Genomic DNA, 17,780 nt, shown 5'->3' with positions numbered 1-17,780 from the left:
TTATAAAATCCTATACATTAGTAATTTAAATGGCTTCTGATTTACATGCTACAAACCCATTCTGATAAGTAGGCCATTTTCATCCTATAGAAAAACTCAAGACTAACCTGAGTTCCTTCTAATATATTCAGATATTTTCAGAATTCCTTGCCTCTGATAGTGAGCCTCCAATAAATCATACTTTGACTGGATCAATGACAACTAAAAGAAATGGACTATAAGCTGCTTGATTAGCATTTATTTACACTGATTTTAACGGCTGTTATATCAACTCTCAACACCTGTTCACTGTTCCCAGTTACCTTAACCAGTGGGCATCTAGTGGCCAAGTCTATAAAGTCTTGACTAGTCTGTCTTAGAAATCTTGGAAGCCAGTTCTTCTCATTAAGACAACACAGAACCATTAATTTTCTTCTTTTGGGGGATGCCTATGTATTTTGTTGATCATTGGAGGCTAAGAGCTTTCCAAGATACAAGCTCAGTTATGAACTCTGGACTGCCACTGGCTGTTAAGTGTTAACACATTTCCAAAACCACAGTATGTTTAGGATTATGGAGTGTGTGTTCTTGCTCCTACATCAGGATATCATCTTCTTAAATGTTTTAACTTAATTTATTCTTTATTCCCAGAGCATTTAGTTCAGAGCTCTAGCTGAATTTGCTCAACAGATGTTGCACAATATGTATTATATTTCTTCTTCAGAAGTTATATTTGTTATCAAAGTCACAGTTTAGGACCATGGCCCCAATCTTTACCTTTCCTATTAAGAAGTAAACGAGGGATTCTTTGGGAACAATTTGTTTCAATTCTTCAAGTTCTTGTAAAGCAGACTGAAAAAAGCAAAGAAAAACAGAGTAGCAAAATTTTACAAAGTTCTAATTAAGCAAGTGTCTTTATTTGATTTCCCAAGTCATCATACCTAAAGCTTATACTAGATCTTAATCAACGCACTTCCTTATTGCATTAGTTCTTGTTGTGAAAATAAAACGGATGAAAATACTATAAGAACAGGAACTAAGAAATGGCAGGAATTCACCAGAGTACACTGAGAATACACACATGCAGGTGACAATGCTTGCTTTTGTCACCATTTTATTTAAAATAACAATACTCCATTACATTGTGTAAAAGCATTTTGAAAACTAAGTTGCAGAACAATTCTGAAGTTTGTTTGTTTTTTTTAAGATTTTATTTATTTATTTGACAGAGATTACAAGTAGGCAGAGAGGCAGGCAGAGAGAGAGGAGGAAGCAGGCTCCCTGCTGAGCAGAGAGCCCGATGTGGGGCTCGATCCCAGGACTCTGAGATCATGACCTGAGCCGAAGGCAGAGACTTTAACCCACTGAGCCACCCAGGCGCCCCAACAATTCTGAAGTTCTATTAGTAAACCTTTTCCCTGATGCAAACGCTAAGCTTTGAATACCAACCTGTCATTTTAACTAATGACGAAGAGTCTAAAATTTAACCCTCTGAATTAAGTCAAAACTGTCTAGAAGTCTTTTGACCACTGTTGAAGGGCTGGGGAAATTGAGAGAAAAGATAGAGAAATAGATTTGCATTTAAAAGACATGACGATCAAAAATGAAACTGGTTCCCCAAATGAGGTATTGTCCATTTTTCACCTGGCAAATGGACAAAAATAAAAATAACTTGATGTTGCATAAAGTTACCATGAGAGAGAGGAATCAGGCATTCTCACCCCTGAAGGTGGAATTGTAAACTGATGCAAGCTGTTTGTGAGGACAATTTAGCACTACCTATTAAGTTAAAAACTGCACCACGGATTCAGCAATCTCGCTGCTAGGCATTTATCTCAGGGATATATTCAAAAAAGTTCACCAAGTCATCTTTGTAAGAATATTCAATCCACCATGCTGCTGCAAATCACTGCCAGGTGTGTCTAATCACAGCCTAGCTAAATAAATTGTGGTCCGTCCTCTATGGGACACTACATCTGTAGGTCCTCAACCATATGCTCAACCATATGTTAAAAGAATAGAAAAAACAACAACAAAAAAAGCGAGATGCAAAAGAGTACATGCAAAAATACTATTTCTTTCGTAACAAAATATATATCACACATACACAAAGTTATGTGGGTCTGCCCATGTTTTATATTTATGTGAGCGTATATATAAATTTTTCTTTTTTTCTGGCAGAAATCAATACATATATGCCCCATATATATGGCTGACTCTTGGGGAGGGAGTGATTGAGGTAAAAGGGGAGAAGGGACCTTCTATTTTTTCCTTGGTAGCTTTATTTTTTGAATTTTCTAACATAAATATATTTTATTTCTCTTTAATGTCCACAGAGGTTATATACTTTTCTTCTCTATGCCTCTTTGTAGTAAAAACAAAATCCAATATAAGTTAGGATTAAAAAAAAAAAGGTAAGTATCAAATATCTCTCCACAGGAGTGTTAAAGTGAAAAAAGCAAATTATAGAACAGTATGTGAAAAATTACCACAGTTATGACAGCTTAAAACAAGACACATTTTTTTTAATCTTGCAGTCTGTGCATTAGAAGTCTAATATGAGTCTCACTGGGCTAAAATCAAGGTGCCTTCCTTTCTGGAGGGTATCTGCTTCCCTGCCTTTCTTGGCATCTAGAGGCTACCCACAGTTCTTGGCTTGTAGCCTCCTTCCTCCAACTTCAAAGGCTACAAAGGTTGGTTGAGTCTTTCTCATGCTGATTCCGACTACAGCTGGGAAAGATACTCCACTTTTAAGATTCATGTGATTAGACTAGGACCGCCTTGATAAGGCAGGATACTCTCCCCAACTCAAGGTCCGTATCCTTAATCTCATCTGTAAAGTTTTCTCTGCTGTGCAAGGTAACACATTCACAGGTGCTCAGGATTAGAGCATGGACATCCTTAAGTGATCATTACCCTGCCTACCACAACAGGGTAAGTCCACTTTGTTAGGTACAATTAAAAATACATAAATAATGAGGAAAAAGATCTAAAGAAGTATGTTCTGAGTTTATAACAATGCTCCTCCCTGAAAGGTCCCCTTATGAGGCACATTCAAATTCGTATTTTTTTATACCTTCATATTATTTGAATTTTTGGGTAATAAGCCTGTTACTTTCATAAAAGCCCCCAAAGAGATATAACGAATAAAGCAGTGATCAAAGACAGTGGGCTCGTAAAGGTATCAGAGGATTATATGGGCATTTGGGTAACATTAGGGGATTTATTCATTGATTGGTATAAGACTTTAGTATTATCTAAGAAGGGTATAAAAGATAAGGAACCAATCTTATTTCACAGTTCTAAGAGAGTTTAATACATCCTTACCTGACCCTCTCTTAACATAAGGCCAAATGTAATTTCTTGGCTTTTGAAATTTTTTATGTAAAAAATACTACATAAATTTTTTATTTTTTACTTTTATCTAAAATAAAAGATTAACAAAAAATATTTTTGTGGGAAGTAGTATGAAAGTAGCTGGGTGGTAGGTTCCATGGACTCATTATCACAGTATAGTGATGTCTGAAGTTTTCTCTAATAAAAAGGAATAAAAAATATGGGACACCTGGGTGGCTCTGCCTTGGGCTCAGGTCATGATCTCAGGGTCCTGGGATGGAGCCCTGCATCAGGCTCTCTGCTCAGCAGGGAGCCTACTTCCCCACCCGCGGCCCCTGCCTACTGCTCTACCTACTTGTGATCTCTCTCTCTCTGTCAAATAAATAAACAAATAAAATCTTAAAAAAAAAAAAAAAAAAAAAGAAGAGTAAAGGCACACACACACGTGCATGTGCACTTTCTTAGTGTATTTGTTTTAAAGTGCTATGTTTTTTACACAAATATGTAAGGGGCTCTGGAGCATCCTTAACACTTCATTGTCTTCCTAACTGCTGGCAACCTAACAGAAAAACTCAAAATACTGCTGGGCTGAATGGGTCTTAGAATCACACCTGCTTGTCTAGGAATGGAAGACTTATTATACATGATAATTCTATGAGGTAGACTGTTTTCTAGTCCTTCCATACTATAAAGTATTGTAAAATATACATGGAATAAAGAATCAAGATAAAAGATCTGTGGTCACAGATATCATTTACTTACAATCACTGTTAACACTTATCAAACATTACTGACAGAGACTGATGAAGCCTGTACCACAATGAAGAAGCCTGAGACTGATTTTAATATCGCAAAAAAGCAATTTTCACACTGGTTGGGTCTCCAGACTTCTTTATACTCTTAAAGCTTATTGAGGAACCCAAAGAGTTTTTGTTAATGTGGATTATAGCTATCAATACTTATTATATCAGAAATAAAAATGTGAAAAGTTTTAAAAACATTTATCCATTAATTTAAAAGTAACAACACCAAAGCATTACATGTTAACATAGATAATATTTTTTTAATGAAAAATAACTTTTCAGAACAGTAAGTCAGTAAGAATAGTGGCACTGCTTAACATTTTTTCAAATCTCTGGTTAAAACAGCTGGACTCGCTTATCTGCTTCTGCACTCAATCTGTTCGCCATGTAGCTTTTGGAAAATTCCACTGTCCATTGGTGAGAGAACAAGAGTGAAAAAGGCAAATAACATCTAAATATTACTCTGGAAATAGTTTTGACCTTGTAGACTCCTTGAAAGGACTTTTGGGGACTCCCTGAAGTTCACAGGCCATACTGAGAACCACTGTTTTAAAGAAATATTAATCGGGACAACAAACCCCAGTCCTTCACTGCTCACCACACACAGTTCAGAATGGATAGGGTTTCTTTCTATAACTGCGTGCTGTAATTGTTATAAACATTTCATGCATCTATCATACCTGCCACCCTGATAATCTAATTACAAAGACTCACTGAGAAACAGTATTTAACATAGTATCAGAGTTCTCATTTCTGCCTGAAAGACTTAAGACTTACCTGATGTCAATGCAGCTCAAGGCTTTTGCCACAGAGAGGTTGCCACCATTTGCTTTTCATTTTTCAAGCCAAGATACTTCACAAGTAATCAGTAACTTTTCCCCATACTCCTTTTTATTTTTGTAGCGTTATATTGGGTATACCCGTGCATCAAGGTAGGCCTTATCATTTAGCCAAACCCTAAGCTGGTAGTCAAAAATGACTGTGACCATTATAACTTCAACAGTGGGTCAGATCAGAATTTGGGCTTCTTGAACCAAGCCCAGGGCTGATTTATATGGCATACTTGGGTAGAGATGTTGGCATTAAAACGGCTCTGAGAGTAATAAATTGATTAAAATCCTTCAATTGAAGAACCTGACCACAAATGTAAAGAGGTACAATGAAGCAGAAACATGAAAATAAATGGTGAATTACAATTATAGTATCTCGAAGAGCAAGTTAAAAGTTGAAAAGTGTTTCTTAGATTTAAAAGTAGCTTTTACAGAAGAACAAAAACAGTAGGACTAGACATCTACTTCTTAATAAAGAAAACCAGAGTGAGATAGGGGAATCACTGAATAAATGACAAAGAATAAATTAAATGGTTGATTTTATGTATCTTTGTTAGTCTGGAAATATTAAGAGTTTATCATTGGTTTTGTATTTTTCAATTTTAGCAAATGCCAATGTGTCCTGGAAGAACTGATTCCTAGGGGAGTCTACTGAAATGGATTATTTGGCCCAACATTTTCTGTGCACTTAAATTTTGGGAGTTTTTTGTTTGTTTGTTTTTTGTTTGGTAGGTTTTTACTCTTTTTAGGAAGAGCCTAAATTTATTAAACAACTAACCTGAACTTTAAATCAAAACTTTGGATTCACGGTTTATGATTGAGTAAATGATGACAAAAACCCCATGTCACTTTGGGTCTCTTTTTTCTTTCTCAATTTTCCTTATCTTCTTCTTTTTTTTTTTTTCCATGCTACAGCTCCACAATTTGGAAAACAGTGTGAGAAGTAAAGAGATAAACACATCACGCTAGACCAAGTATCTCTATCATAAGCTTTCATAACTCACTATTATTTTTCCTTTATGTACTCAACATGTATTATTTTTGTCATTATTTGATTAATGTCTGTTGCCCCTCTAAAAGGGTACCATCTGGTGAGTTCTTCAAACGCAGGAAATGTGATTGCTTTGCTTGCCACTATACTCCTAGTCACTGACATGTAACAGGTACTCAGTAAATATCTGCTGAATAATGAATGCACACACATTCATTTGCCACTTGCTCAGATATTTTGGTCCTAAGAGAATGGTTTAGGTCTTCCCTTCAAGATAACTCCCTGATGGAAAAACTGTCTTTCTATATATGGAATTCTTACGAGGGATAACACATATTCCTAAATATCCATACAATCCATCCTACCTATCAGTATTTCATAAAGAAATAAAATCACAAAAGAAAATGAACAGCTTCTGAAAATGGCAAAAATAAACTATTAGAGATGAAAAGTATAAATAACTTTTGGTCTATTAAAAGAAGGGGCAAAACTTAAGCAGTAAAATGTGGAAAACCATTAAGATATATATCTTACCTTATATTTTTCATTTGCAAATAAAACTGAGGCTCTGTGAAATTTGCATAGAGGGTTCTTGGGATCAATGACAATGGCTTTGTTTAGGGTATCCAAAGCCTTCTCGGATTTTTTCAGTGCATGCTGAACCTATAAGAAATAAACATCATATTAATGTTTCCTTTTGACATTTATGAAGAAAGGGAAGAACCATATACTGTGACTCAAATCAACATGAAGATAATAAGACTACTGAGACATCTGGCTGGCTCAATTGGTAGAGCGTACAACTCTTGATCTCGGGATCATGAGTCTGAGTAACACTTGGACATACAGATTACTCAAAAAAAAAAAGATACTAAATCTACTGAAGTTGTATGGTGTGAGAGGGTTTTCTAAGAGTTAAGAGGACTTAATAGTTGATTACCAGACTATTAACAGATTATCTCTAAAATCTCTTCTAATTCTAATTCAACTGCTTAACTTTCCAGGTGAGAATATGGACATCATGTTAAATAACTTGCTCTGGGATCAGAACCTCGGTCCTCTGGCACCCAATCCACCATTATGTAACCCAAACAATAATCCACGGTGATTATTTTATCTTTAGGGCAGATATTTAGTACCTTTAAGTCTAAAAGACAAGAAAAACCTTGATTTTTCCCTCACAAGAAAATCTGTACTATTTAGTTAGAGAATACTTACATTTCAATATGTTTATTAAATATTAGGCTTTTCAAAACTATGTTCAAAGAAACACTAGAGGATTTGGCTCTAAACCCTTACCACCAGCACTGCTTCACTCAGAACAATTATATCTCTACTTATTTTAGGAATTTATTTTAAAAATAATTCCTCTGCTTTACAAATTTGAAAATCATTGATCTGGAATACAGGGAAGCAAATATTTTAAACAACATTAAAAAACCCCACACAGGGCACCTGGGTGGCTCAGTGGGTTAAGCCTCTGCCTTCAGCTCGGGTCATGATCTCAGGGTCCTGGGATCGAGCCCCATATCGGGCTTCCTTTCCTCCTCTCTCTGTCTGCCTCTCTTCCTAATTGTAATCCCTCCTGCTGTCAAATAAATAAATATATTAAAAAAAAAAACAAACAAAAAAAACCCCACACAATCCCAACATCACTATTCATTCATTTGCATATACTCATGCTATGCCATGCTCTTCCTTGGACAAACTGTATGTTAAAAAGAAAGTGTAAGTGCATGGATGTAGCCGTGGAAACTGAACAAATACCATTCACTGTAACAAGAATGTGAGAGTAGGTACTCCCAAAGTCTGGTTGCTAAATTCATCTACACGATGAGATCTTTGTAGAAGGTTATTGCTACATGTGGCCAAATATTCTGCCCACCAGATTGAAATCCTAAACATTAGTTCTCTAACAGAGAAAAGCATATTCTATTACTTGAAAACAACTTCAAACGAACCACACAAAATTTTTAAACTGTCTATTCCACAATAACTTTAAAAGAAAGCCTACTTTAAAGATGTCCAACTTCACTAAAGTGTATCAAATGGTACTTAAGTTTGATTTGCTTAAGTGATGAGAAAAATTCTTTGTTGATATATTTTGCATAGTAACTAACTATGAAAAAAGTTACCATGGCAATTAGAAAATGTTATAAAGAACTATAATTCTTCTCCCAAAATGAACAGTGAAATTCCCAACTCACATAATTTCCTCACTGTATGCCCAGTCCCACAAGCTCGCTGAGAGAAAGTGAAGGGTAGGGGAGGGAGAGAGGGAAGACATGGGTAAGAGGCAAGAACAAGAACTACTGGTACCGTGTTTACAGAGAAACTAATAAATGAGATTTCAAAAAGCAAACATACTTCTTCTCCGATTGAGGTACAACTTATTATCAAACACTTAAAAGAATAAAAATTTTAAAAATGGTGATCCTAACACTGACTCAAGTGACTCAACCCAATTAGAAAAATGATCTTACACCATGCATGGATTTGGATCATTTTTAATATCCTATCCTAGAAATAGTCTATATACATCTTAAGATTAAAAAAATTAAGTTTCTGTTCTGATTTTTAAAAAACAGCTTTTTATGACAATATTCATAATATTGACAGGGACGTATTAGGGCTAGTTATCATCTCCTTTTGACTTTTTTTTAACTTTTCCTTTCTTAAAAAAAAAGTAAGAGCCAAACTCCTTTAGAGCTTTGAACTGTGTATACAGAAAATGAGAGTGCACTCTCTCTCACTTTCAAATAAATAAAATCTTTAAAAAAAATGGGCATCGATGCCTGGGTGGCTTGGTAAGTTAAGCATGTGCCTTCAGCTCAGGTCATGACCTCAGGGTCCTGGGATCAAGCCCCACGTTCTTGGGCTCACTGTTCAGTGGGGAGTATCCTCCCTCTCCCTCTGTCCCTCTCTACCACTCATGTGTGTGCGCGCTCTCTCTCTCAAATAAATAAAATCTTAAAAAAAAAGAGAGAGAACAAAAGAAAATGAGAGTGCAGTGAACGTTAATGTTTAGTCCAACAGTCAGGACGCAGTTGCGCTTTTCCATTCCACCAGATACTGCACCTTTCCATTAAGTGTTACCTGATGAGACAATACTTCATATTTTTTTTACCACGTGCTACTCTACCTACAGCACCAAAATAACCGGTAATGGAGTTTTTTAAATGACTGAGTTGCAACTCCTGATCTGTTAATTTATGCAAAATCTGTGTTGAGTTAATCAAATTGGTAATCTTCTTTGCCCTCATCATTTGTCTAGTTACTCCACTCAGTCAGTCTTTATGATTAGTGGTTCTAAGATCAAACAGATCATATAGACAGACAGGACAAGTATTTGGGGAAATAGTGTCTGTTTTATTATCAAATTGTTGGAAAAAATTTATTTCATTATCTTTCAGATTTCATAAAGTGTAGTATACATAACACCTACTAAATGATTCTAAAATACTGAAATTTTCCTTCAAGTGTAAAACATATACTGAGCCTGTAAATTACTGTGACTAGACTTCACTGTCATCCTACTACATTCTTGCGTACATATGTATATAGCTATGTGTGTGATTAAGTGATCTATGCGATACAGATTATGGAACTGGACAGGTTTGAGTATATATCCTGTGTTTTTTTCAGAAATAGTTGTAGTTACACAGCAGCATTACCTGTCAGGCTTTTATTGCATGCAGTTGTTTGCTGTGTATGAAAAGAAATGTGTCAAACAAGTTTAAAGTTTAGTGTGTTCTGAAGAAGGGTGTGAACAACAGTGTTCATGGGCTTTTAGAATGCTTTCCACTTTCAGTTCTTGTAACTCAGTTGTTTAGTATCTAAAAGCAATTCAAATAATATGAACATTATCTCCTACTAGAAGTAATGTTTTCAAGTTTTCATGGCACATTATGACTGTAAATGTCTCCCCACCTCAACAGTAAAGTCTATGGGAGACTCATGAAGATTCATGAAATGTCCACAGAGACTGTTAGTCATGTTGAATAAGTCTAGTATGAACAAAGTATTTTATTGCACAGAGTAAATAAATAGTATGTTGCCTAACAAAGCTACTGCTGTTTTATTACAACATTACCTTTTGTTTTTACAAAATGTACTAAGATTTGAATTGATAACTTTTATTTTACATGTAAAAAACTCAGTTTCTTTAAAAAGCAAAATGGTGATCCACATCACCTTTTAAGAATTTTAATTAGTTCTGGGAGAGAGTCCAAGACAGCAGAGGAGTAGGAGACCTTAGTTTTGTCTGGCCCCAGGAAATTAGCTGGATAGCTATCAAATAATTTTAAACACCTACAACTCAGCTGAAGAGCTAAGAAAAGAACTGCTACAATTCTACAAATAGAAAAGTGACCATTTTCTGCAAGAATGAAAGACAGAAAAACTCACCCTAAGAAAGAACAAGAGGCAGTACTGACTGCCAGGGACCTAACCAGTAGGGATATAAGAAAGATGCTAGAACTAGAGCTCAGAATAACAATTATGAAGATACTAGCTAGACTTTAAAAAAGCATAGAAGACACTAGAGAATCTGGAGAAATAAAAGAACTAAAATCTAATGAAGTCGAAATGAAGAAGGCTATTAATGAGATGCAATAAAAAACGGAGGCTCTAACTGCTAGGATAAAGGATGCAGAAGAGAGAATTAATGGATAATAAAGAAGCTGAGAAAAAGAGATAAACAACCACTGGATCATGAGGGGAAAATCAACAGATAAGTGATACCATAAAGCAAAACAATATTAGAATAACTGGGATCCCAGACAAAGAAGAGAGAGGGAGAGCAGACGGTATACTGAAGCAAATTATAGCTGATAACTTCCCTAATCTGGGGAAGGAAGCAGCTATTCAAGTCCAGGAGGCACAGAGAAACCCCTCAAAATCAATAAAAATAGGTCAACACCTCGACATATAATAGTGAACTTTGCAAATCTGAGACAAAAGAGAAAATCCTGAAAGCAGCTCAGGAAAAGAGGTCCATAACCTACAAGGGTAGAAACATGAGGCTGGCAGCAGACTTATCCAGAGAGACCTGGATAAGTCTGAAAAGACTGCTATGATATATTCAGGGTGCTAAATGAGGAAATATGCAGCCAAAAATACTTTATCCAGCTAGGATGTCTTTCAAAATAGAAGGAGTGATAAAATGCTTTCAGGACAAACAGAAGCTAAAAGAATTTGTGACCACCAAACCAGCCCTACAAGAAATATCAAAAGGGATCTAAAGTAACATAGGCCAGAAAGGAATAGAGACAATCTATAGAAACAGTGACTTTACAGGTAATACAATGGCACTAAGTTCATATCTTTCAATAGTTACTCAAAATGTAAATGGGCTAAATACCCCATCAAAAGACACAGGGTATCAGATTGGATAAAAAAGCAAGACCTATCCATACGCTGTCTGCAAGAGACTCATTTTAGACCCACAGATACCTCTAGATTGAAAGTGAGGGGGCAGAAAATCATTTATCATGTTAATGGACATCAAAAGAAAGCTGGGGTAGCAATCCTCATATCAGACAAATTAGATTTTAAACCAAAGACTGTAATAAGAGATGAGGAAGGACACTATATCATAATTAAAGGGTCAATCCAACAAGATCTAACAATTATAAGTATTTATGCCCCTAACATGGGAGGAGCCAATTACATAAACCAATAAATAACAACAAAAAAAAAACAAACCACAGATTACAATACAATAATAGAAGACTTTAACACCCCACTCACTGCAATGGACAGATTATCTAAGCAGAAGATCAGTAAGGAAACAAGGCCTTTGAATGACACACTGGACCAGATGGACTTCACGGATATATTCAGAACATTCCATCTTAAACTAAAAGAATACACAGTCTTCTTGAATACACGTGGAACATTCTCCAGAACAGATCACATACTGGGTCACAAATCAGGTCTCAACCAGAACTAAAAGACTGGGATCATTCCCTGCATATTTTCAGACCACAATGCTTTGAAAGTTGAACTCAACCACAAGTGGAAATTTGGAAGGAACTCAAATATTTGGAGGTTAGAGAGCATTCTACTAAGGAATGAATGGGTCAACCAGGAAATTAAAGAAGAATTAAAAATATTCATGGAAACAAATGAAAATGAAAACACAACTGTCCAAAACTTTTGCAATGCAGTCAAGGCAGTCCTAAGAGGTAAGTATATAGCAATACAAGGCTTTCTCAAGAAACAAGAAAGGTCTCACATACACAACCTAACCTTACACCTAAAGGAGGTGGAGAGAGAACAGCAAATAAAGTCTAAACCCAGCAGAACAGAAATAATAAAGATTAGAGCAGAAATCAATGAAATAGAAAACAAAAGAACAATAGATCAGATCAATAGATAAACTAGAAAATGGTTCTTCAGAAGAATTAATGAAATTGATAACCCCCTGGCCAGACTTATCAAAAAGAGAAAGGACCCAAATAAATAAAATCATGAATGAAAGAGGAGAGATCATAACGAACACTAAAGAAATACAGACAATTATAAGAATATATTATGAGCAACTATATGCCAACAAATTAGGCAATCTGGAAGAAGTGGATGTATTCCTAGAGTTGTATAAACTGCCAAAGTTGAACCAGGCAAAAACAGAAAACCTGAACAGACCCATAACGAGCAAGGAAATTGAAGCAATTATGAAAAATCTCCCAACAAACAAGAGTCCAGAGCCTGACAGCTTCCCAGGGGAATTCTACCAAACATTTAAAGATGTAATGTTTATTCTTCTGAAGCTGTTTCAAAAAAAGAAATGGACCGAATAATGTACAGAACTACTGAATCACTGTGTTGTACACCTGAAACTAATATAATATTGTTACACTGTGTATCAACTACACTTCAATTAAAAAAAGAAAGGAAAAAATAAAATAGAAATGGAAGGAAAACTTCCAAACTCTTCCTGTGAGACCAGCATTACCTCAATCCCAAAGTCAAAGACTCCACTAAACAATTACAGACCAATATCCCTGATGAACATGGATGAAAAAATTCTCACCTAGATACTAGCCAAAGGTTTCCAACAGTACATTAAAAGGATTATTCACCATGACCACGTGGGATTTATTCCTGGGCTGCAAGGGTGGTTCAACATCCACAAATCAATCAATGTGATATACTACATAAATAAAAGAAAGGACAAGAACCATATAATCCTCCCAACAGAATCAGAAAAGCCATCTGACAAAGTACAGCATCCTTTCTTGATTAAAACTCTTCACAGTGTAGGGAGAGAGGAAACAACCTCAAAAAATCATAAAAGCCATCTATGAAAAGCCCATCAATGGGGAAAAATTGAAAGCTTTCCCCCTAAGGTCAAGAACATGACAGGGATGTCCACTCTCACCACTGTTGTTCAACATAGTACTAGAAGTCCTAGCCTCAGTAATCAGAAGAAATAAAAGAAATCAAAGGTATCAAAGTAATAAATAATCAGAAGAAATCAAAAAGAAATAAAAGGCATCCAAATCAGCAAAGAAGAAGCCAAACTCTCACTCTTCAAAGACGACATGTGGAAAACCCAAAAGACTCCATCCACCCCAAAATCGTTAGAACTCATTCAGGGATTCAGCACAGTGGCAGGATATAAAATCAATGCAGAGAAATCAGTTGCATTTCTATATACTAACAATGAGGCAGAAGAAAGAGAAATTAAGGAGTCAATCCCATTTACAACTGCACCCAAAACCATAAGATACATAGGAATAAACCTAACCAAGAAGGCATAGGATCTGTACTCAGAAAACTACAGAACACTCATGAAAGAAATTGAGGAAGACACAAAGAAATGGAAAAATGTTCCATGCTCATGGATTAGAAGAACAAATATTGTTAAAGTGTATATGCTACCTAGAGCAATCTTTACATTTAATGCAATCCCTATCAAAATACCACCAACTTTTTTCACGGAGCTAGAACAAAAAATGCTAAAATTTGTATGGAACCAAAAAAGACCTCAAATAGCCAAAGGAATGTTGAAAAAGAAAACCAAAGCTGGTGGCATCACAATTCTGGACATTAAGCTCTGCTACAAAGTTGTAAACATCAAGACGGTATGGTACTGGCACAAAAACAGACACATAGATCAATGGAACAGAACAGAGAACCCAGAAATGGACCCTCAACTCTATGGTCAACTGATCTTTGACAAAGCAAGAAAGAATATCCAACGGAAAAAAGATAGTCTCTTCAACAAATGGTGTTGGGAAAACTAGACAGCTACATGCATAACAATGAAACTGGACCATTTCCTTATATCATATAAAAATAGACTCAAAATGGATGAAAAACCTACATGTGAGGACAGGAATCCATCAAAATCCTAGAGGAGAACATAGGCGGCAACTTCTTAGACCTTGGCCCCAGTAACTTCTTGGTAGACACATCTCAAAAGTCAAGGGAAACAAAGGCAAAAATCAACTACTGGGAGTTCATCAAGATAAAAAGCTTTGGCACAGCAAAGGAAACAGTCAACAAAACCAAAAGACAACAGACAGAATGGGAGAAGATATGTGCAAATGACATATCAGATAAAGGGCTAGTATCCAAAATCTATAAAGAACTTATTAAACTCAATACCCAAAGAACAAATAATCCAATCAAGAAATGGGCAGAAGACATGAATAGACATTTTGGCAAAGAAGACATCCAAATGGCCAACAGACACATGAAAAAATGCTCAACATCACTTGGCATCGGGGAAATACAAATCAAAACCACAATGAGATACCACCTCACACTGGTTAGAATGGTTAAAATTAATCAAGTCAGGAAATAACAGATGTTGGCAAGGATGTGGAGAAAGGGGAAACCCCTTACACTGTTGATGGGAATGTAGGTTGGTGCCGCCACTCTGGAAGGCAGTATGGAGGTTCCTCAAAAAGTTGAAAATAGAGCTACCCTATGACCCAGCAATTGCAGTAGTACCCCAAGGATAAAAAATGCAGTGGCCTGAAGGGGCATCTGCACCCCAGTGTTTATACCAGCAATGTCCACAAGCTGAACTATGGAAAGAGGCCAGATGTCCATAGACAGATCAATGGAATATACTATACTCAGGCACCAAAAAAGTGAAGTCTTGCCATTTGCAATGACATGGATGGAACTTGGGTATTATGCTAAGTGAAATAAGCTAATCAGAGAAAGATAATTATCATATGATCTCACTGATGTGTGGAATTTAAGAAACAAAACAGAGTATCATAGGGGAAGGAAGGGAAAAAATAAAATAAGATGAGGGAGTCACAGAGGGAGACAAACCAAAGAGACTCTTAATCATAGGAAACAAACTGAGTGTAGCTGGAGGAGAGGGGTTTCAGGGGATGGTGTAACTGGGTGATGTACATTAAGGAGGGAATATGATACAATGAGCACTAGGTATCATATGAGACTGATGAATCACTGAACTCTACCTCTGAAGCTAATAATACACTATATGTTAATTACTTGAATTTAAATAAAAAATAAAATAAAAAGAGAATTTTAATTAGTTTTTGACATACCTATATCACTCAGCAGCTAAAACACAGGGAAGCATTTGTCTTGAAATAATAATTACTGAATTTAGGAGCTAAATATTAACATGGAAAAAAGTGCTTTCGAAATATGAAGTATCTCATGTGAGTCCTACAACAGACCTATTAGATAAGATGGTATTACTTGTCATTTATAAAATGAAAGCTCAGAGAAATGGACTTGCCCAATAAATGAGGGTACTCCAGTGATTTCTCTTTATGCCAAGGGAAAAGGTGATATTTTTGGCTATAAAATAATCCATGATATTTTTCTAATATAAACAAATAAACAGACAAAAAGCCCTAATTTTCACCATAGCAATTAAATCAGTAACAAACACATTTTGAAAGGGAGATTCACTGAAAAATATTTAGAAAACTACTTACTACTCCAATGTGGCAAAGTAAAACTGAACTTTGAGGGTTGATATCAAGTGCTTTCTGGAAATGCATTTCTGCAAGGCTGAATTTTTCTTGCTTGTAATAAATCATTCCTAAACCATACCTGAAAGTATAAAATAAAGTATAATTTTAGGGATATGAACTTTTGGCTGGTAATTTAGTTCAACTAATAAAAGGGTATGTTATGGAATCTGGCATTTTAATAAACTAAAGAGAAATACTGGTGGCCTCAGAGAAGGCAAAAACTATCAATCATGATAAAAAAAATCATCAAAGCATTTTATTAAAAAAATTTTTTTTCATCAAAGCATTTTAGACAAATCATTTTTATAAGTAAAAACAATAAATCAAATCAATCAAATAGAACTTTGACAATGGGGAAAAAAGAAACTACATCCTTAAATCTATCATTACAATCTAGATTTAACAGCTCATTTTTACTGAGTAGCTAATTATGTGTGTGCCAATAACTTTGCTAAACTCTTTATGTGAATTATCTCATTTAATCCTAGAAGGAAACAAGGAGATACATATTGTTATCTCTCACATTTCAAACAAGGGAAATGAATTTAGAGAGGTTAAATAACATGCCCAAAGTTATACAGCTAATAAGGATTCTAAACCCTAAACTCTTAACAATGCTATTTCCATATTACTGGTGTAAATGCATATATATCATTATAATTACATATGCATGGTGTCATGTTCTGCTTCCCTTGTCTTCACTATATCAAAACATACTCCCTATGGACTTAAAAATTATAAATTTTAAAGGCTATGTAATAGCATATTAACTGAATATACAGGTATTTCTTTTGAATTTTCAAAACATCAAATGAACATAATGTGACTGATTTATATTAAGGAGACCTCTCTTGGCTATAACTAGGTAATGACAAGGGGGAATAAACACCAAATGAATGAGTAAGAAGAAAGTACAATATATCTTCTTATATTTGGGGTGAAGAAAAGGTATAAAAAATTCTGTGCTAATAATGGCGATGGTGGAACAACAAAAGAAAGACTATTTACACTGGAGTTGGAATAATAAAATAAATTAACTTAGTGTTTAGTTAGGTACTTAAAGTTACCTAAATATCTCAACATTTAAATTCTTCCTGTAAAAGCCTGCCAATCTGAATCTTTTCTTTTTCCTAATTGAAGTAATTATTTTTACAACAATTTTTGATATAGTAAGGTTTTTTTTTTTAAGAATGCAACTATTATACTATAGGACATACCCAAACATTTAAAAAACACAAGTCCCTATTGAGAACTGAGTTCTTAAAATATTACGAAGTACTTTATGTGAAGAGAAGGCAGCAGTATCAGTAAGCTTGACTGTTGACTATGTCAGCAGAAGCTAGCACTTACTTGTCAGGCCATCTTTTAGATAATGTAACTACTTAGAAATGAGATATAATTCATTAAAAATGTATATACACAGATCAAAAAATATGTTTTAATAATATAGTGATTCAGATTTAGTGACAGAATAAAAATTCAACTGCTATAATGATTACCTCAAAAGATTAAAAAAAAAAAACAACCCCACCATAACCAACATAAAGACTGTGGCAGAGTTATGATGTCAGAATTACACTTCTTGATAGGTAAAACTATTCAGTCAAGAAAAATACAATAAAATGTCAGCAGTGGATACAGTGTTGAGGCAGAAGTAAGAATAAACTTTTTAGTGCCTTCTTCGTTTGTGAACTATGTAAGAGCCAGGTAACTTCCTCAATAGAGACATTACTTAATAAACTGGAGAACTGAGTTCTAAATAAAGCTAATGAACTAGACCAATATTTAATAAGCCAGAACACTGTAAAAGAGCAACAACTAGTGGACAGTTCTCAATGTGTATCTTCTACCAGCCAACAGGTGA

General features: G+C 35.2%; 1 protein-coding gene across 4 annotated transcripts in view; it reads right to left on the bottom strand.

Moving 5' to 3' along the window:
- The window catches only part of LOC111158104 (cell division cycle 27), a 73,458-nt gene that overhangs the window by 4,358 nt on the left and 51,320 nt on the right, over nucleotides 1-17,780 (bottom strand). For all 4 annotated transcript variants that reach the window (XM_022519947.1, XM_022519949.1, XM_022519948.1 and 1 more), the window contains exons 15-17: nucleotides 15,878-15,995; nucleotides 6,474-6,602; nucleotides 757-831 (exon numbers count right to left, since the gene is read on the bottom strand). In XM_022519947.1, the coding sequence (XP_022375655.1) occupies nucleotides 757-831; nucleotides 6,474-6,602; nucleotides 15,878-15,995 (322 nt within the window). The remainder of the gene's footprint in view (nucleotides 1-756; nucleotides 832-6,473; nucleotides 6,603-15,877; nucleotides 15,996-17,780) is intronic.

This window comes from Enhydra lutris, unplaced genomic scaffold (assembly GCF_002288905.1).
Source record: "Enhydra lutris kenyoni isolate GAN:26980312 unplaced genomic scaffold, ASM228890v2 scaffoldscaffold57, whole genome shotgun sequence".
Lineage (NCBI taxonomy): Eukaryota > Metazoa > Chordata > Mammalia > Carnivora > Mustelidae > Enhydra > Enhydra lutris.
This window is presented reverse-complemented; position numbering and strand designations above follow the sequence as displayed.